Source organism: Atractosteus spatula, chromosome 6 (assembly GCF_055471065.1).
Source record: "Atractosteus spatula isolate fAtrSpa1 chromosome 6, fAtrSpa1.hap1, whole genome shotgun sequence".
NCBI lineage: Eukaryota > Metazoa > Chordata > Actinopteri > Semionotiformes > Lepisosteidae > Atractosteus > Atractosteus spatula.
The window spans coordinates 6,106,099-6,128,777 of NC_142711.1; the positions used below are offsets into that span (position 1 = coordinate 6,106,099).

General features: G+C 38.6%; 1 protein-coding gene across 1 annotated transcript in view; it reads right to left on the reverse strand.

Annotated features, from left to right (window-relative positions):
• Positions 1–953: 953 nt before the first annotated feature.
• LOC148831731 (hypoxanthine-guanine phosphoribosyltransferase-like) overlaps positions 954–22,679 on the reverse strand; it is a 33,423-nt gene continuing 11,697 nt past the window's right edge. Inside the window, exons 4-9 of the mRNA XM_088918962.1 lie at positions 15,391–15,456; positions 9,405–9,422; positions 7,413–7,495; positions 3,601–3,647; positions 3,149–3,225; positions 954–1,398 (exon numbers count right to left, since the gene is read on the reverse strand). Coding sequence (XP_088775088.1) covers positions 1,351–1,398; positions 3,149–3,225; positions 3,601–3,647; positions 7,413–7,495; positions 9,405–9,422; positions 15,391–15,456 — 339 coding nt within the window. The 3' untranslated portion in view covers positions 954–1,350. The remainder of the gene's footprint in view (positions 1,399–3,148; positions 3,226–3,600; positions 3,648–7,412; positions 7,496–9,404; positions 9,423–15,390; positions 15,457–22,679) is intronic.

Genomic DNA, 22,679 nt, shown 5'->3' on the forward strand with positions numbered 1-22,679 from the left:
CTGTAGTCAAGTGAGCTTGTCTAGAAATCAAGCAGGGCTCACATGTTATCATGAAGTGTATTACCTTGCACACCTTCAAAACAATAGTCAAGAAAAGATACAATATATAGAGCCCCTCAGTCACTCTAGCTTAAGGGTGAATCGAGTTCTAGAATGTTTGTATTGTTGTGAGAATCCTAGGGTCTGTTCTTACTGCAGCAGCTACAAACAGGTGCAGCGATCAGAGGTTGTGGGCTGGATCCAAAAGCAGGCAAAGGTAAGTGGACAGCCAGGCGAAACACACAGCAGCAGGTGAGCATTACGCACGGCGGGGAGAAGCAGGCAAAACAACAGAACCACAGTCCAGGGGCGTAATCCAAAAAAGGCCGAGGTTAAAACTGGTGAAATCCGTAGACAGAATCAAGACACTCTAAGCAAGTTCAAAGCCAGGAAAACTCAGCAAAGCAATAGAAGGGAAATTCAAAACACAGATCAAGCAAACACGGGTCGAAGCCCGGAAGGTACATACGATGAGAATGCCAAGACAAGCAACAAATCAAGACGACTGAGCATCTTAGCATTGTAAAGGCAGCTCTTCAATAAGCCCAAATTGAGAGCGAACAGGTGGGACAGATCTTCTACCGAAGTTGTAGTTGGTTGACGGGCAGGTCCACCTTTTACATTAGTGATCCTGATGGAATTCCAAGTCCTTGGGCAAGAGTGTAAGATAAGGTTCTGGCTAATTTTGTTTAAATTTTTTAGGTTCAAAGTCTCCACTAATGATTATTAATACCCAGGTGAGTTTTTCTTGGGTAACCTGAGACAGCTGGGCAATGGTATGGAAAAACTGATATATATGAACGGCCTGCTTTAGATTCATGGCTACTTGAATTAACCAGAGGTCAGCAATGGGAAAAACATTCACATGGAAACGTTCTTAAGAGCAAGAGAAATAAATACATTTTATTCTTTAATTATTGGTACTGATATTTAAAGGCAACTGTTTTAACTGAATTACTAAATACCAAACTAAATTACTATTCAGGCATAATCCAGTCTTTGAATTTAATACTTAAGAAGATAAACAGTTTGTTACTATTCCTGTGTTGTCTTGGGGGCTGTTGGGGCTGTAATACAGTTTGTGGTTGAGAACATCTGAACACTCAGCAAACATACAGTACTTCATCCACTGACAGCATGTCTTGCAGGAGCTCCTTATGAGGAAATGTGCTGTCATCTGTATCCAGACTGTGTGAGAAAATACTGTCCACTGTGTCCAGATGTCCTATCTAGGAGGTAACATGCTGTGCTTTGTGTCCAAGCATCATGTGAGCAAATATGCTCTCCTTTGTAGGCTGGAAAGGGTGATCTTCAGACCTTATACTTTTCTTTGCCTATTTCGCTGATTACACATATGTGCTGAAAATCAGAAAAATGTTTGAATCAGTCACACACTTACACAATCTAGTAAATGAAGTGGTGCCACAATTTATCAATCTGAATAACTGTTTATTAGACTTAGTACTACGCTGTTTTTTCCAAATTAATTATACTCATCAGAAGTTACAACAAGGGAATATGCTGCTTTTATGACTTTATACCACTTATATACTGCATTTATTCCTACAGTATATGTTTGCCATTTTGTTGTTATTACTGAGCCTAAATTTAACTTTATGGTGCTGTGCTATTTCAAAAGATTTCCATTTTAACACATCTGACAGATAATCAATATCTACTTATTATTATCATATAAGCATGACATGTAAATGAGAGAAGTTGTCATTTTTACAACAAGATCAATGAGAGATACTATACAGTTTAATAACAATACAATCAATATCATAATGACTGTTTTAGCAGATTAGACCTGCTGTCATAATGGGTCAAAATAACATAACACAACCATGAATTCTTCCAGGTTCAAATGTTTCTTCATGGAAGTTCTAGATTTCCATAAAGGCACACTGTTCCACAAGATTTGTACAAAAATGTAACACAGTAGTTTTCACTAAGCAAGGCTAAATGCTAGCCATTACTGTACTTCATGAAAGTGTATTCTTAAGAATTATTTTTATAATAACTACTTTTAAACACAAATATGAAAGTACAGTAATTTTTAAATATTTTTCCTTTTGTTTTAATCTGACCATAGGCAAAAACCCGATGCCTTTGTGTGTTGCGATAGGATAGCTCCGTATAGATATACTTGACTGTAGCACAACATGTGGCTTATACAGGGTTGATCCAATAAATCACCTCGGTGTCTGCAGTATCCTTTTAATAAATAAAACATTTTGATTCAGTTCAAATTTGGGAACACTAACTCAGTGCAGATAGGTTTTTATTGTATGTTCGATAATGTCTAAGGAACCTTTCAAATCTTAAAAAATTATAAATAGTAACCATCTCTCTATCTCTCTCAAGTTCTCTTAATCGCTGTATTACTGTATTTAATCATTCTAGCAAACATCAATAGATTTCCTGTACTTATTAGTCATATCAGAGATCATTTATCATAGCTGATAGTATCAGTGCTCTACTGGGTACAGTTTTGTATGTTAAATCAATAAAAAGAAGGTACTTATTGCTAAGTTAATGCAAATAAAAAGAAATATGTTTTTCATTTGTATTCTTTTTCTAGTGCAGTATTACAATGATGGAAGAAATGTATTGCTCCAGACTTTATTCCTGCTTTTGTTTTTTTTATGTCTCTGTAGACTTATTACAACACTAATGTTGCTGAAATCTGACATGAAAAGATTCCAGATACTTAAAACGATCAAATACAAACTGTATCATTTTTATTTTAACAGCAGGATTAGGAAATAAATTGGGTTTCACCCATGTTTTCACACCTACGCCACAGCAAGATGAACTAAAGGCAGATGAGAGACTATCCTAATTAACAATAATTGATTAATAATAATTAATAAGCTTGGCTAACTCTACCTAACACTGAAACACCCAGGATACCTGAGGATAAATTATGCCAACCTATTATTCCCAAATCAAGATTAACAGCAATTATAAGTAAAATTCTCTTTTAAGCCCATAAAGAGACTAAACTTGCAAACTTGATTCCTGTCACGAAATTTCAATAATGCGCCTAGATGTGTCCTTATGTTAAAATGAAAGTCAGGAAAATCACAACATGATATTATCTTACATTGAGGTCTCTAAAATGCTCATTGTAGTCCAAGGCATAGCCCACAATGAAATGGTTCGGAATTTCAAATCCAACATCTGCCAGGAAATAAAAAAACAAAACATAAATGCTTTAATTAATATGTTTTGAATTCATTCAAGTACGAAAAGTAACCTTACAAAAACGAATGTACAAAATTGATAAAACTCTAATCATTATATTGCGCCCAAAGTAGTATATAGTATGAAAGATTATTAGCAAATGAATAACTTCAATAAAATTCATATTATCAATATATGCCTGGCTTTACATGCATATAGAATATTTCAAGATCAACAACCCACATAAAAACATGCAATTAGCATTTGATATTTAAATATTACGCTTAAACATAAATAAGATGCAATTGTGTTATTGGAGCTTTTAGTTTAATCTAAAGCAGGATGTTTGGAGTTGAAGTGGAAAGTACGCACAGTCTGGACGACAGCCTCCTTCGTTTGGTACTCTCTTCACCAGCAAGCTGAAAAAATAACAGTGGCACTTTGGTACCAAGCCTACAGTTCTTTCTCTTAACGCAAAGGCAAAACCGCAAGGCGCTGTACACTCACAGTTCTACTGAGGCTTTTTCTCATGCACAGACAGGAAAGTGTAAAAACAGTAACCAGAAAAAGGATGATAAGGAGAATATTAACAGCAGATTACAGCTTTTAATCACAGCATGGAGCAATATCTACTGAGAGGCGATGTCAATTCAACCAGTGATTACTAGAAACACTAACACACGTTGCCTTTGAATGCCTCTCAGTACATGTTCAAATTTAAGGAACAAGGTGAACACTGGTCTAAAACCTGCTTATAAACAGATTCAGATTCAGATTCAAAACACCATGTTTACAATGGAGGAGCCCAACTCCAGTCTGCAGACATACTGTTCAGCAGGTTTTATATTTCTCTTCAAATCTCCAGCTCCCTACGAACAAGGAGAGGTTTCAAATTGTACAGTTAAGCAATTAATGAGACCAGTAAAGTATCGAAGGGCTCAGGTGGAAAGAAAACCAGAAACCTTCTGGTGCTCCCAGACTCTTGGTTTACAACTTCCGGAAAGCAGACTATGAAAGCAAGACATAAAAAAATAATATAGGACATATTACTTTTTTGTTATCTCTGAAGCATAGAGATACTTAACAGTAAGCTAATTAAAGCAAATTAATAAAGCTGAGCTCAGTAAATATTGAGAAATGTACAGAATGGCAAAGGAAAAAGAATTCAAAGGAACAATGTTTGGTTAAAGAAGATGGATGTAAGTAACTGCGAGCACAACTAAAAAGGGATATTAGAAAACAAAGATCTAAAAACCAATCCTGCAGTACTGGAGGCTGGAGGCTAGAATAAAAATGACTCTTTTCTGTATTACAAGAGCTAAAGAACAGTAAAAGGTGAAGCAAATTGTTCCAAATAATAATCTCAAAGCTTCTGACAATGAGCGAGAAATAACTGAAGTGAGAAATTAATATTGCACCCAAGTGGTTCTCAAGGAAGAAGCCAATAAACACATCTCAATCTGAGAAAAGACAAAGTTCTAAATTAAGAATTAGGAACACAGATGAACCAGAAGTGTTTCAGGCGCTGAAAGAGCCTGACAGTATTCTACCAACTGTACTTAAACAAGATATGTGATTCGTAGGTTGTCACTCAAGACAGGGGAAAACCCATTGACAGGAAGATGGTATATATATCTGTAGAGGCCATCCATATAAAGGGTGACAAAACCAAACAATTACAGATCAATAAGTCTTACTGTACGTCTATTATGTTTAAGGTTATGGAAATGACAATTAGACACCAAGGATCATTAATATGAAAACAAAATTCCAGGGTAGCATAGGTTTGGAAAAGGAAGGACTTTGATCAAAAACCAGCAGGGATTAATACAAAGCATATGATATATTTTAAATATTAAAAATATTTGTCTACTTGAATTACCAGCAGTAGGCATTCAAGGAAATGCATGTATTTGGATTACAAAATAGTTAAGAAAAGGAAACCTGGATAATAAAAAGGACAGGAAACAAAAGCATAAGGGATGAATACTCCAACTGCGGTACTGTATTTAGCAGAGTACCACAGGGACCTGTATTAGGGACACTGTTAGTCCTAGACTATATGATTGATTTGGACTCCAGTGTAGTTATTAAACTAGCCAAGCTCACAGGTGAAGATGATGAGTAAGCACTGTAGAAGTGGCAAAGTGAAAATGGCAAAGTGATGCAGATAGAATTCAAAACTGGAAAAACACTTCACACCCGACATTCAATGTGTTACATGCAAGTAGCATATAAATACAAAACGGAAAAAACTGAGCTTGAGTAAGCTCCTTATGAAAAAGGTCTAAGTGTTATGTGGACAACTGACTTTCATCTTATAAATTTTTGTGAGGAGACAACACAAAAATTAACAGCTATACGGTTTAAAACACTGCACTGAAATCATGGAAAGTTGAAATTGTACAATGTACTCGCGAGACCGCATTTAGAACTTTTTGTACAACACTTTGGTTACAACAACACAAGGAAGACGCTGCTGCTGTGGAATTAGTCCACAGGAGAGTGGGAGAACGCCTGGCAAAAGTATTCAGACCCTTGCAGAGTTTACACATGTTGTTGCTTTAAAGCCTGCTGTCATGGCACTTTGAAGTACAGTTAATGTTTGTGATATACACATCCTACTCCACATAAAAGCAAAAAAGAAGTAACATGAAAGAAAAAAGAAATGATATATATATTTAAACCTTCTGTTATGGCAAACCTAAATTAATTTAGGTGCACAGAATTACCTTAATGAGTCAGCATAATTACTTTAAAGCAGGAACATAAAATAATTTTTCAGCTGGAAAATGATCCAGAGCACAAGGACAAATTTACATTGCAGTGGCTTAAGAGTAACAAAGTGTACGTTCTTGAACGGCCTAGTCAAGGTCCCGAGGGAAATCCTGCTGAGAATCTGTGGAAAGACTAGGAAACCGCCCTCCGTAGGTGATCCCCGAGCAACTCAAGAGAGCTTGAGCAAATCTGCCAGGAAGAAGGGGCAAAATTGCACCAAGCCAGTGTGAAAAGGTGGTTTTCATCAAGCCTCTACAACTGTAATTGCTCTCAAAGCATTTACTGTTATTGTACTTCACCCCGTTTCCGATTTTTCTGTCTGGTTTTTGGTCACATTTACTGTAACTTATGTTACCCCTTATGTACTTATGTAACAAACGTTTTCTGTTTGAATAAGATATGTTTAAAAAAATGTGTATGTGGGAAAGAAACTACACTGTGATGGACTTTTAGGAGCAAAACTCCCTTTTATTCTCTTTTAACAATTACAAAAGAACCTCTTCTGTGGCTCATTGTCTCTGGACAAACTATAAGTATAGCGTCTCTAGTGTTGCCACTCTTAGTCTCTCAGAGCTCTGTCCGCAGGGTTAGAACTCTCTCTCTCTGGTTCCCTTGCACACTCGACTAAAGCAGCACCTGTTTAAATAACCAGGAGCTCAGCTGCCCAGGATCAGGAAGTTCCTGACCCACAGCTGGCTCCCAGGAGGTAAACACTGAGGTCTGACAGCCCGTCCCGGCACCATTCTGTAATTTCACAAAATTACACTACAGGAAAGGTGTGAATTCTTCTGCAAAGCACTGCACACCCCCTGACTCACAGAAGGACCTTATTCAGGTACTGTATTCAAAATCCCCAAAAGTAGTGACAAAGTCAACGCAACGCACTTCTTCAGGTTTTGCAGTGTAAGATGTACCAGAGGACACAACTGGAAACTAGGGGCAGGTGTGTTTAAAGCCGTGAACTGGAACTACTGTACTGTACCTCCATCCTCAACTTTCTCACATACTTCAAATGCTAATAAGACTATGTGGCACCATGACCTGTATGAATACAAACATAATAGCAAAGAACAACAACACCTGATTTTTTATCATCATGTACAGTGTCCTTGGTTTTGAAAAGGTGCTTTTTTTAAAAACACGTTTTTGTTGTTTAATTAGCAGTAATTTTGTCTAATGAATACCCGCCTTGGTCAGGTACTTTTTTATTATAGTTGAGCAGTTTTAAATAACAGATAATGGCACCATTTTCACTACACAGGAAAAGTTATAATAAAACATTAGGTATATAGTAGTTAGTCGTAATTGATTAAGAGTACTACAGTAGGTAAGGTGAAAAAAAGTACAAAAATACATGAAAATAAGTGAAGAGTATACTCTAATTGAACTGTAGATTTTTAACTTACCTTGCTACTTTGATCATCTTTGGCTTGTAGTTCTCAACATGTTTAAGGAGAGCGTTCATTGTCTTGCCTGTGTCAACTATAGCCTATGAAGTAAGATTGAGGTCCTGCTGAGTCTATTATTAAAACAACACAGTGAACAGATGCATGCCGTGACAAAATTTGTACCCCCTGTCCACAGTGAAAGTGGATGCACATCATACATCAAGTCTAAAATGTCTTACATGATAAGCTGTTCTGAAAAATGTAAAAAGACAACACAGAAGATGAAAAGACTTTCATTTAATTACTTGGCCAGTTTGGAGTGCCTAATTTTCTCTACTGTGTACCCAAATTATTGTCACTGACAAGTATCTTACATCAGTGAACTTAATCTATAGATATTAGAATGTAAGTGAATTCATGGTCTCAGAACTATTTCTGTCCAAATCTTGCATTGCTGTCCTACTGAACATCAAGGTCAACTCAGAACGTTTGTACAAGGAAGTGGGACAGCTAAGACAGTCATGTCATGGAAATATGACACATCATGGAAAACTGTAGTTTTCAGATGCAAGACTTTTTAAATCATCTCAGTCTATTGTTCTCTTTTTTGTTGACTAAGGACATCTCTGCTTCTTAGACACAACACATAATTATCTCTATTATTATTCCAGATACATGTGCATGAGTCCTATGTCTGCAGCTACAGTACAGGAGGGATATTGTATGATGCCTGTATTGTTTTGCTATACAGTCATTTTATTCTTTTGCAACAGTTCAAACCTCTTTTCATATAAATTTAGTTTGACAGTTTTATTTCAACCAGTTTTGTTATTCAAGCTTACTGGGTTATTTATAAAAAAAACATAAAATGGCTCAAAAAGGTTTGATAAGCTATTAGAGTCTCTGCTTCCAGACAAAAAAAATCCTTTTAATCTGAACATCCTACTGCCTGTACAGATGTTCTCCCTGGTCATAAATGAGTCATTTTCCTCTGTTTTTAACCACAATGCTGATAGAGAGGAATTACTGGCACAATTCACCAGGAAGCATGTTGATATTTGATGTATGGAGAGCTTTTCCTTCTGCCTAATAGGAAAGTATCTTGGCTAGCTCTCCAAACTAAGAATAACTACTGTATATTCATTGATTTACATCTATATTTGTAGTCAGGTTTGCTGAGTTTTGCTTCAGACAATGGCCTGTTCTCTGATTGAGTGTGGCAAAATGAATTGTGGGAATGAAGTGCACTAAAAAGAAACAAAGCTATACTGTAATTTAAAAAACTAAAAAACGTGCAAACCGCCCGTTCCATTACTGGAAAAGCTAACAGAAACAAAATGCTGTACTTTCATAATGTTGCAATGTTAAGTGTTGTGTTAAGCGTGACACACACTTGAGGTAAGCAGTGCTAAGAGTTAAGGGTGTTGAGACAGCTGGTCTGGAAGTACTCCCAAGCAGATCTCAATCTGTCCTGCTCCAAAAGAATCAGGAGCACCACAAGAAAAGCAAAAGGGTTAGTCACGATGTTGGGTTTCGGAAATGAGGACATGAAACAAAGGCACAGACCTCTGAATGGTTTATTATTTTGCCTTAGTAATCACATTTAATTGCAGAAGTACAGTACATTCTCACTGAAGGCAGCCTCCCAAGCAGACCAATTCAATGAATTCTTAAACAATGTGTTCTTAAATGGTGGGTCAGTTGGAATTTGCTGTAGATCAGCTTTAGCTGCTTTACACACTGAGTGGCCTCTACTGTGTGTGCAGCACTACAGTAGTACAATGTGTAGCACTGGCATCACAAAGAGGTCAAACAAACGTCTACTTCATAAAACAACTTATGAAATGAATGAGAGGCACTCTGTGTACTTACAGTATGCCTGCGCAAATGTAAATGGATCTTACTATAGCGGGCATGCTGATCACGCAATCCACGACACAACCAAACACACTGAACAACTCAGAAGATTATATTCCTTTTTAATTGGTTTATGAACATTTTTGATCTTACCTCTACAATCAAGACATTCTTCATTGCATGTAAAAGAAAAAAAAACAATTAAAGGTTTTGGTTAGGAATGCATAATCACACTAGAAATATACATTTTAAATTACAGTAATCAAACCACCGAAGAACTGTTATTTCAGATCCTTCTCAATTAGAAACAAGACTGTTCTCATCATGTTTTAGTTACAATTACAGTTATTATGCACAAGCTCTTGAGTGTATCTTTAATTTAGGAAAATAAATGCAAAGAATCTTTGCTGTTACAGAGCTTCATACCATTTACGGAAAATCAAAATAAACGTGTAGGTCAGAACAGCAGCAAATTTACAAAGTGCACAGGAAAATGACAATCTGTTTTGTAGCAGGTGTCCTGACACTTTCTTCAACAGACATGAAATAGTCTGTTGCTCATGACACAGGACTGATTAACATTTGTCATCAGCAAGAGGTCTCCTGTGAATACGCTAGTAGACTGACCACCCCAGCAGGCAGTGCAAGCTCTCCATCCAGTCGATAATGCTGCCTTGTGTGGTTCTGTCTCATTGCTTTAGTAGAGACTATAGACTAGATAGACTATAGAGTAGATCCACATCAGCCCAGCTTATCCCCACAGATGGGTTCAATGGGGCTCAGTTTGTGCTGGCAAAAGTGTCACTTTCTCATCTTGAGCTTTACAGGTAATGGGGATCCCCTCCACCGCCACCCGTGTGCAGCCCCACCTGGATGATGTGACAACAGTTAAAGTGCACCAGTACACTCACCACACACCAGTTATCAGTGGGGAGGCATTTCACAGATGGGAATTATTAGGGGCAATGAGTGGGAAAGACCAATGGGAAATTTGGCCAGTATGCTGGGTTAACACTCTTACTCTTTTCAAGAAGAACCCTGGGATTTTTAATGACCACAGAGAGTAAGGACTTCGGTTTTACGTCTCATCTGAAGGACGGCACCTTTTTACAGTATAGTGTCCCCCTCACTATACTGGGGCATTAGGACCCACACAGATTGCAGGGTGAGCGCCCCCTACTGGCCCCACTAACACCTCTTCCACTAGCAGCCTTATTTTTCCCAGGAGGTCTCCCATCCAGGTACTGGCCAGGCTCACATCTGCTGAGCTTCAGTGAGGCACCAGTTGTTGTGAGTTGCAGGGTGCTTTGGTTGCAAGCAAGTGAGGGCAATGTAGAAATGTACAAGCATGTTGCCACCAATAACTACAAGCAGGGCTCTGTAGTGACCTGACATGTTCGTCAAATCATTAACAGGACATTAACGTTCAGTCAACACATTAAATCAGGACTTCCCCACTGATCTGCTGTACACAGCAATTAGCAGATCATCCTACACATAAGCACCACACTCACTGAGGTCCATCAGGCAAGACTACACTAAACCTTGATTTATCACAACAGAGGACTTGGCTACACTGCTGGTGAGTTCAGGCAAGGTGTGACTCCAGAATGTCAATGGCATGAAGCTGTTGATCCTTTCAGTGTTCTTGTTACATCTCTGTCAGTCCTAACGAGGTGATTTAGACTTCATGTAACAGAGTCACTCAAGTGTATCACAGTCACAAATGATCAATTAATCAAAATGGGGCCTAAACATTTAATCAATATGCAGCACCCAGACACTGTATGTCTCTAAAAAAATGCATGCATAAAGTGAAAATTTCTTTTGATGTGCAGTATAAGCAATTTTTATTCACTTCTATTGACATTTTGATTGAACAAACGGTTTTTGATAAATATTTGGAAGAATTTTAGTACCAGGACTGCCAAGTACTGATTCTTTGAGCTTTCTTATGCAATTATTGTGGATTCAAATATTACTGACAAATTCTTTCAAAACCCGAACATGTAAGAATTGCAGGTAAATTCCTCTACCTCCCCATATTTATTTTAAAATAAGTCGCGCAAAAAAGAAAATCATGTCAATACATATGCTGTTCAGTGCCTACCTCTGCTTTAAAAAGATTTGCAAGAATTCTGGAAATGGCAAGAAACTATCACTAAATCACAAGTCAGCTGTCTGAAAACCACTTCACATTGGACAGCTCCATTAAGGAGCTAATTGTATTCAAAGTACATTTCTATGCCTTTTGATTTTTAAGCTTATATATATATACACACACACACTACCTTTTTCAAACCCAGATGTGTTCTTAACATGGTGTCATGGAATGTAATTATCCCACCTACATCTTTATATTACAGTGCTTAATTCAGCTTAATGGGGCTTAATTTTCCATTCTAACGTCCATTAGGACTGTGATACACTCGTTCACTGTTTCGAACACAGATACCGTTCAGAACGCCCACATGGAAAGTTATATAAATGATGTATGGTTGCCAATCAAACAGAACTGCCTGCTGGCACGACTTCACTATACTGAAACACTGCCTACGCCCAAAGTCTGGTCAAACTCTTCACAGCAACGCATGATGTGCTAATATATGACTGAGATGTAAAATTCGAGTCTTTTAAAGATGATTGTTAAGAAAGGAGGACAAATTCTTCTCGTGAGTGTTATTTTTCAATTTTCAAAGCCTCACAGCAGAGGTTTAACAAACGCAGTTCAGATCTTATTGAGGTCCTAACAAAAATACCTGAAACTCATATCTTTTATAAAAGGAAACATAGTTGTAAGTAATGAATTTAAGTGTCTAAAATGGATTTCAGTGTTTTTTCAGGTTACTTCACCTTTATCACGATAATTCAGTTTTACCACACTAGAATCAATAGAATAAAATATGATTAAAATCACGAGCTTCACTAGTCTTACATCTGACTGTGTAGATAGAAGTTGACCTTATTTCCTTGTCAAGGTTAGTGTTAGTTTTAACAGGCCCTTGAAACTGGTAATCTTAGAACTAATACAAATGGCAGTTTATGTTAAGCAAAATCTGTGCGAGGCATTTATTTGAAAGCATGTTGCGGATTATTTCATATATTAGGGGAAACATCCTAAAGGAAAAAAGCCTTTGAGTGAGTTTAACATTCACGTGAGGACTGACTTATAGACTGGGGAATCCTAACCATGTAGGGCAAAGATCTATACAATTACAGCAAATGACAAACATTAATATTGATTGTGCATTATTTCTGTTCATGCATCTACTCTATCTTTACAGCTGTATTATCTTTACGGGGTAGAGCAGTGGCTCTGTGGCTAAGGATCTGTGCTTGTGGCTGGAAGTTTGCTGGTTCAAATCCTGCAGCTGGCAGAGGAATCCTATTCTGTTGGGCCCCTGAGCAAGGCCCTTAACCCCAACTGCTCCAGGTGCGCTGTACAATGGCTGACCCCCATGCTCTGAACCCAAGAAGATGAATTCCTAATGCAAGAAATTGTATATGGCTAATAAAGTGATCTTATCTTATCTAAATGCTTCAAATGCAAATGTTTTGCTATTTGGAAATATCCAGATTTCTCTATGATATACTTAAAACAAGACATAACAAACCTGGCACCGTTCAATCCAAAATTGTACGCTTTCAAAACACGGCTTTCCAGTTTCCACAAGTTGCTCTTGACATTGGCAAATTCGCAGTGTCAGATGGGAAAGCTGCTGTGTTTGTAGCTCGTTCTGCCCTGAGCACCAACATACTGCAATTTCAGATTAGTGTCCGGACGATGTGGACTCCCGTCCTTCAGGGATTCTTCACAGGATCTCTGTAACAGCCTGAGAGCTGAGGAGCTCCTGCTGTCCTGTGGGTGAGGGGTGGCGTGCCTTCGGACAAGCTGATTCTACACGACAGCACCCGTCTCCTCCCTAAGCACGGCAGTACGACCAAACAGATACCTCATTTCCAGGCTACATTTTTGTAACCAGGAAGTGTTCACTCACACATTCTGACAGCCATCGGAACAAAGAGCATTGTTGTTCACTGATCTAACCCCTAAACAGAAGCCTTGCAGTCTCAAGACCTTAAACTAGACTAAAATAGATCACAGTACTCCCCTCAACTAAATATGAATTAAGTTTCTGCTTAAGTTTCACCCTTGGGTACATTTTAATACAGTGCAGTGGCTGTATAAAAACGAGCACTCATGACAAACTGTATAAGTTTCTGCAATTTCCCTCACGGGATCAATAAAGTATCTATCTATAATATACTGTATAACACAGGGCCTGCTATTTGGGCTGTGATTACAAGTATAATATGGCTTAATCATTGCATTGCATCATTGCATACATAGTGAGAAAACCACGTACGAGGAGTGAAGCCCACAGACCTTTTCCAATGTTCACAGTGGATGAAATGCAGTGTGCAGCAACTGAAATGTCTCAAAGGGCACCTCTTTTCATACAAAGTTGGTGTCAGAGAAGGCAGTCTGTCTCGGTACATTATAATGGGAGAGTTGCTCTCCTAGATTCCTCACAGAAATTTACGTTTAAATGACGTTTGAGTAGCTTTTACCGTGTTCTCCCTCGGGCAGCCAGCAATCTTCAATGGCAATAGTAAAAACCTGCCCCAAGGCAAGATTGTCTTGGCCTTGAATGAGAGACACAACGTTTCAGCTGCCGTCGACACCTGCAGAAGGCACAACAGCTGAAATCGTGTGTTTCTCCAGCTTACTTTTCACTTTGGAATTATTCACTTGCGCCCTCGCAGTCAACGCACGCTGACGCAGTTCCCCAACGCAAAGCCCCTGCTTGTTTTGATGGCCGACTTTTTATATTTAGTTAATTGAAGCAGCTGTTTTAGTCCTAAAAATGATTTGCCGTTTGCAATCCTTCATCTAGTCCGTCACGACCTATGCCTATTATTACAGAGAAACCTACACCGCGTTTTCCACGAACCAGCCTTTCACACTCCCTACCGCAAGTGAGAAAATACCGTACAGGACTGTGGAGAACTGCTCCCCCTTGTGGTGTCAGTGTATCTCGCCAGACCTGGAAGGGGAGACCGACCCGCCTTTTTAGTACCAGGCCAGGATCCATAATTATAATTACACGTACTTTTAATCAACTAGAGTGATACAATTAAAATAATATCTCAGTTTGATTTAATGGGTCACTAAGAGTGTCTTCTGTTGACAGCGGCTTATATCAGAGGACAGCAACTTCAGCTGGATTCCCAGATTTCCGGGGGGAGGTACGCTCAACTTCTGTTTCCAGAAGTGTGCCGGCGTCATGTGAAAGGGTTATTTTAAATGCTGTCCAGAGATGACAGTGCGTACTAAGGAAGTCCCTCTTGTCTGAGCTGTCATGAAACAGCGGCACATTGAGCGTTTTGTCACATTATTTAAACACCCCTTAGAGATTGATTCACTTACGGCTTTTCCAACCTTGCCATCTTCATTATTTATACTTCTATCCAAAACGACTTACATTTATAAGGCAGGGCTTTTTACTGGAAGCAAAGTTTCTCAAGGATTCAGCAGCAGTGCTCCAAGTGCAGTTTTAACACACAACCTCCAACTATTGAAAGCAAAAACACATCTTCCTGGGTTCCCCACATGCTGGACTAAGCTTAAGCTACAGGCAAATCAGTCGTCTGTAGTACAGGTATAAAAGTATTTGTTCAATGGTCTTCCAGCCCTGTAACTCCCACCAGACCACACACTACATATTTAATAAAAGCACATCCAAAAAGAGAAATACAACCAGCCCAAAGCATTTTCTGAACCTTGTGTTACAATGAGTAAACAGTTTCAATTACATTTTGTATGAAAATAAAGAAAAGGCACATTTTGGTGAGGACACAATTCTCTTGTAATTTTGTTTTTTGTGATAGTCAGGCCATAGTTCTTGTCATTTGTTCTTTGTTTGACACTATTTTAAATGATCTCCAGACTGATCGTGAGGGAAACTAATGAGAATACACTATCTCAGAAGCAACATAAAACATTCGGCCTTTTTGAGCAGTCATTTTTTTAAAAGTATGACACGCATAAAAAGTCTTTGTGTATAGGAACACAATAAAAAACAAAGGCATCTTAAAAAATCGTTCTAAGCAATCTATGCTAAATCCTTGTACATACCTTTCCAGTGAGAACTGTCAGGTCATCTCCTCCTATTATCTGTATGTCTTCTGTTGATTGGTCATTCTGTAATTTACAAGAGAACATTAACAGAAAAGCTCAAACAAGAAGCCTTCAAATTGTCTAAAAAGGACTACACAAATGACCATACATTACAAAAAAGCACCAGAAATTCAAGAACAATGAGTACAGTAACTATTATAAATACATTATGGAAGACTAAAAAAAGATTAAATATTAAGAAGCTTTTAGGTATAGCAGTTTACAGTAAGATACTCTCTAAAATGTAGCCTGTAGTCTTATTCATCTTTACTTATGTGACAAATTTGGGAAACACTGAGCTAAAGTTGGCTCCTTATGACCAAGGCTGAGATATTTAGGATAACAACTCTTACATCTTCCATGAAATGTGAGAAAGCAATAAAAAGGCAAAGATAATATTAGTTCAGGTGGGGAGCTGCGTCAGCATGCGTAGGCTGCAATGGGACAAGTAATAGGTTTATTCCCTGCTGAAAAGAGAAGAAAGGAAACACGATGTTTTGTTTCGGCTGTGGAGCCTTCTTCAGGTGTGAGGGTAATCTTAAGCTATTTAGTCAAAATCACATTTGGTCATTCAAATCAAGGGATGTCATGTTATGATTGTACAATGCACTAGTTTGGCTTCATTTAGAATAATGTACACAATTTCTGTCACCACATTACTGAAAGGTATTGCTGCTCTGGTATCATTCCATAGAAGAGCAAACAGATGCAGTCGAGATCTTAAAGGAATGTCCTACACTGACAGGCTGAAAGAACTGAACCTTTTGAGTCTTAAACTAAGAAGATAAGGAGGAGACATGACACAAGTATTCAAAATCCTCTATACTGATAATAACTGACAGTCAGCCTAGAGGACATCTCCAGAATGGAGAATGAAACACGAAACAGAACGAGAACAGAAGGAACAAGCTATCCAGCCATGTGGCACTTTGATGTCTTTCAAGAAAACAGCTGGATGAAATGCTTAGATCAATGAATGGCTGACCACCAGATATGGATGGTGACATATCTGTCCTTCAGAATTCCAGAGGCTGGCAGACATGGTAGTCACGGCACATACAAACCATACTGGTCACACGTGGTGGCCCAACCCCTTTTATTTTACATTGGTATTTCCATTTTTTGTCCATTACCTGTATAAGGGCTATATTAAACCCTAATACCACTGTATTAAGCAATACAGTGTTTAGTACTTACTAGTTACTGCAAATCCAATGAAAAACACTTGTGCCTTAAAATGGTCCATCTATAAAATCACCAATAATGATGTGATAGTTTCATACAGGTTGTACATTTTTTGCTTTGACTGAACCAGTAAGGTTCGAAGGCACAAAAATAAGAGAAGAGGTTATATTTTGGTTTAGGAAAGATGAAACATTTTTTTAGAAAACAAAACCAAAAGAAAACCAAATCCATCAAAGGCAGGGCATCGTAGTAACCCCCCTACACAGTGCACACAGATACGTGTTGCTGTAGGACAGGTGTGGACTTATATCAGTACGATTAATAACTGTTTTAGGAAGAGGAGCTCCAAGAAGACATCAGTGCTGGTTATATATGCTTTATAAACACATTTGTCTTGGGATTATAAGGGAGTAAGATGTGAGTTACGGACTGTGGGAATAAGCTCTGAATTACTTATTGCTGGCAGCAGGTCTCTGAAGAGTGGTTGTGTGTCTGGGTGTTATATTACTATCAAAAATAGTAGAATCATCTTGCTGCATGCTCTCATTGTTTCTACTACTATATTATTATTATTATTATTAATAATAATAATAATGTTTCATCAATAAACTGTCAAAATTACAACTGTTATCAAATATTTGAATTGTTTTGTCATTTTGACACTAACACAATTTTTCAGCCGTTTATTGATGTGTAATTATTGGTTTTATGATACACGGGTCTTATTGTATTTCTGGTCAGATGGATCCACTTAATCTCATGATTGTCTTTTTACATTTTAAAGGGGGCTGCCGTCCACCTGGAGCGCCGTCGGGTAGGGAACTCTTGCTTATGGCAGATCTCCATCTCCATCTAGCCAGAAAGGTTTGTACTGATGAAGACTGCTGTTCGCTGGAACTTCACCCAGTGTTAGTAAGTGTGAGTTGGAACTTCGCTGAGAGTGTGTCTGGTGGATTCTACTGGATTTACTGATTTTTGGTGGACTGCACCTCTATAATTTTTAGGTATGTCTTCTTTATATTCCTGGCCCAGCTGATGGTAGTAAGACTGATAATGGTGAATGTGCACAAGAGCACAGTGAAGGCTGAGAAGTGAATGCAGGCCACAGTAGGACCTGCTGTGGTGACTGCAGCACACACACATGAGCACAGGGGTGGGATAACACAACGCCTCAATGCCTCGCATTTTGTGTGTTATCACTTAAGGCTGATAAGATGTGGACAGGAGGTTTCTGCTCCCACAGTCCCAAGCATGCTTTATTTACCCACCAGCAGTCAGCAGGACACGAAAGGAGATTTCAGACGGGCAGTGGTGCTGATGTAAAAACAGCTCACCAGTCAATATGAGGCACAGGACAGCAGTGAGGTTCCAACGCTGTCCTAACAGATAAATATATGATGTTGCCTTTAGCTTAAACAAACTGGCACAGGGGAGGTTGCTGGGGAACGAGAAAGCTCTGGATTAATGCCCCTGTGGAAACTGATCAGGCAAAAAGTTTTCAGAAGGAGGTGTAAATTGGCCATATTTTACATTGCTAAAACCTGCATTTAAATTGAATTAATTTACAACATTTTATGGAAAACCATCTGTACAGAGACTGAAGCATGTGGCATGGTATTACTGTTCATCTGAAATGATCTCTGCAGAGCATGGAACCTTACTGAAGCATGAAGGGGAGATGAATTACACTCGGTACAAAAGAGCATATGATTGGACTTTTGAGTCCTGTTGTCAAACTCTTCAAAATGTCTACAAGAAAATAAATGCCGTGACAAAGTCTGCTCTGTCAGAAGCTGGAGAACTTATTGTTTTTAATGTTCACATAAAAACTTAGTCAATTAGTATCTGCTATTGTCAGCATAATGCAGGCGGAACTGTGGTTAAGTCTGTGTTAAGTTGCAGTGCTAAACTTTTCACCTCTTATCAGTACAAAATTTTGAGGTATTACAAGAACTTCCTCAATTTTTTGAAATGACCTTTTGTTTTGGAACATTGTAATGGTTAGCCATGATGGACTGGCATCCTATCCAGGAAGAATCCTGCCGGGCGCCCCTTGCTTGGCGGGATAGACTCCAGCTCCACCTGGATAAAGCTGTTAGAAAATGGATGGAAGTAATGATTACACGGAACACTGTTTCGTATGAAGAAGCTTAAATGTCACCAAGAACTGCAAGGAAAATACACAAAGTGCAATTTACTGATTGCATAAGTATCTGGTCCCCTAAGTCAGTACTTTGTGGAAGCACGTTTTGCAGCAATTACTACTCCAAGTCTTTGAGAACACTAGCTTTCCACAGTGTGATGGTGCAATCTTTGCCCATTCTTCCAGGGAATTTAGCTCCACTACTGACATATCTGTTGGAGATCTGCAATCTCGAACTATTACCATACACCTTCTATTGTATTCTATAGAAAATCAAACAGCAGGACTGTTTGGGCCCCCTCTCTCCTTATCAGTTCACTCCCGTATGGCTTTGGTCTCATCCTTCAGGTCATTATCCTGCACAATTGTGAATTTCTGACCCACTTGTGGATTCCTGACTGACTTCCACCATCCATTTCCCCCCTCAGTGCTGACAATTGGGATAACTCAGTCCCTGATGATGACAAAGCTGCCGGCACAGATGGTGTCGGCTGTATCAGGCTTGCAACATATGCAACGGGCTGCGTCATCAAAGAAATCTGACCATAAACCTTTCTGCTACATCTGTATCATGATTTACATGTTTCGTCACAACCTCCATAGGAGAGATTTAAGGTGAGTTTTCTTCAGTTAAAAAAAACCACGCAGATTCAGACAAACTTTGTGTTGGGACAAGGATATTGTCAACATACCCTTCTTAAAGCAGTTCTTTATACTTCTCCTACCATGTGGCTACGCACCTGTAGCTAATTCCACCTGGGTCTTCTCCTTTTCAGCACATTGTCACAAGCATGATCACAGTGCTGTCTGAGCAGCCTGCTCCTCATGGAGATCTCGTCTCCCCCTTGTGGTTTCTTACTGGAATTTCATGCGGCCAGCATTTGAATTTGTAGCCTTTATCATCTTCTTATGCTTTCATATGCACTTAAGTGAATTTTCACGATTCCATGTGTCAAACAAAAGCATATTTTAAGTATCTTTTCATTCAGTATTGGTAGTAGTGCTATTGAAGAGCAGCCTGGGTACAATACCTGGATTCTTTCCTGCTTGGCTGAGCAGTTTAGAGGTGGGGACAGGTCCCTTACCTTAACACCAACTAGACCAACAGTAATAATGTTTTGCATTTAGACCACCAGATGAAGACTTTCATTCTTCCTGATTGGTAACTTAACCATTTGACCACAAAAACTGGTAATGGGATATTCGAAACGAAACTATATGCAATTTGATGTGTACTGACCATTTTAATAGCAAATCCTTTTAGAGCGTCATGATACACTATCAAACATTAACTCAATTATTTTTAATTAATTAAATCCCATTTGAAAAACCAAAGGCTACTGACAAGCAACTTCCAATATCTACTGAGGATCATCTCTAATGTACAAGGAGCCCTTTTCAGAAATTCTTCCAGCAAGTGACACCCCTGATTTGTAATGATAGGTATATCCTGGCAGTATATCTTTGTAATACAGGATATACTGACAGATAGCTCAAATGAATTCCTGTTGTGTCAAGTTCCAACCCCAAAGAAGGAAGGCCATGTGTCTGCAAAGATGCTGAGGCAGAATTTACAGCTGATATCCTGTCTGTTTGAAAGACATTCAGTCATTGCCTTATCAGTGAACAGACTGCTGAGAAAAGAGCTAGATTTATGACACAAGACATATGGGCTATAAGCTCTGAAGACAAGAGTTTGTAACATACAGTAACGGAATGTTCTTCAGACACAGGGAATGTAGTGTGCATGTATGATACTATTTTGCATCAAATTACTCTGGATGTCATAGAATAGCTGAATATTACCCATTCAGATGCTGAAATGACATATTACAAAAATGTTTTTATACAAAAATATCTTGAACAGCATACGGGAACTTTTACCCATGCTATTAACATAACTTGCCAGCAGCTGTATAGCAGCTACATATGTAGCGGCTCTCTCACCCTGGAACTCACCACTGGCAGTCCACTGAAGCTCAGCAGGAGTGAGCCTGGTCAGTACCAGGATGGGAGGCCTCCTGGGAAAGCTACAGTAAGGTTGCTGCTGGAAGAGGTGTTAGCAGGACCAGCAGGAAGCGCTCACCCTGTGTCTGTGTGGGTCCTAATGTCCCAGTATAGTGACGGGGACACTACACTGTAAAAAGACGCATCCTTCAGATGAAAACCGAAGTCCTGACTCTCTGTGGTCATTCCTAGAGAATTTCTCGAAAAGATTTGTGGTGAGTGTTCTGGTGCTCTCTGGCTGCTGTTACATCATCCAGGTGGGGCTGCACACTGGTGGTGGTGGAGGGGATCCCCATTACCTGTAAAGCGCTTTAAAGCGGAGTGTCCAGAAAATGTCTATGTAAGTGTAAGGATATTATTACATATTATTGAACATTAGGTCTGCCTTGATGTGCCCATTGTGTTTTTACTATAACAGCCCCCTGCTGGCTGTTTGAGAATACTACAGATAATTTAGCCAAGCCAAACACTCAGCTTCCCTTCAACTAGATTGCTTACAGGAGTTCAGAATTCATAAGAATTTTTATTAATTTAATTAATAAGGATTAATAAGAATTTTAATTTTTAATTTGAATTTGTGGTTTCAAATTTCATTCTAGCATTCAAAAGCTAATTTCATTTGTTTTTTATTTCCTTAAATGTACGTGTTTTTGTGAATACTTGGATTGTGTAATGATTGGACTGTCTTTAATGTTTTTAAAACTCCTGAATGGTACTTCAAATGTTACTGACCAACCGCTGAAGAAACAGCAGGCAAATAACATTTTTACTAGTGTTGCCATAGGTGAAAAGAACTTACCTGTAATGTATGCAAGCATAGCAGTACTGGCCAAAATGCATTCTGAGTCAACAAAATCTTGTTTTCTGCAGCCTTTTTTAAATTTTGTGGTGATCACAGTGTTGAGACAAAAGGTCTTTAAAGCTTTTAAAGGCTTTGGATTGGGGTTAAATCTGCTACTGTATTTTCTTTTTATAAGCGCCCATTACCAAAGTGCATTTTGTCTCTAATTCAGAATACAAATACATACAATGTATTGCCAGCCTATCTTCTAAACTCTTAAACTTTACAAAGCAAAACACAACATGATATGTATTATACAAGAAGGTCTCCTGACTTTGTGAACCTTTGTGAAATTAATCTACCCAGTCAAACCTTAATTAAATCTGGCTAGTGATGTTAAGTATAGTAAACCAACAGAAATCAGTGTGACCTTTTCACTGGGGAGTCACTTTGAATCAAAATGATAATTTAGCAACTGCCCATTCAAGCTAAGTCTATGCCCAGAATGAATCACAGAACCCGACTATTAATGGAGCTATCAACTAATGCTATAGAGACATGCTGTACACTGCTTTTACACGACTGCCTGCTGGGGTCTAAAGCTAGCAATAATCAATAGGTTCATGCACTCACGTCAAGAGGCACATGGAAAGACACATCACATTATTGAAATTATAGCACTCTCATGAAACTAGAGAACCTGATTCAAAACAAACGTAGCTGCTATAGCTTTTAACCCTTCCAAGCTGTATGAGACGTTCACGTCCACGGGCCAGTTGTACTCAATCCCACACTGACTCAGGCTGTCTTACTTGTCAAGAAAAATACATTTCACAGGCAAAACAAAAAAACTACAAAGAAGTACTTTTGCATTAACCATGCAAACATGAAATATTCAGTGTAACAAAAGGGGGTCAAAATTAGATTTGAAAAAAATCATAGTAAGACACTGTAGATCCATTAAAAACCCACTACATATCATTACCAAACTCCTTTTGAAATGATTGATACTTCTCCTTTCACCCTGTCTACTAGCTCTTAGCATGTAATCCAACACGATTTAACATTTAATGCACTGCAAAATTTACAAAAGGCACATATAGCCTTTCACACTACAGTTACAATATTGAC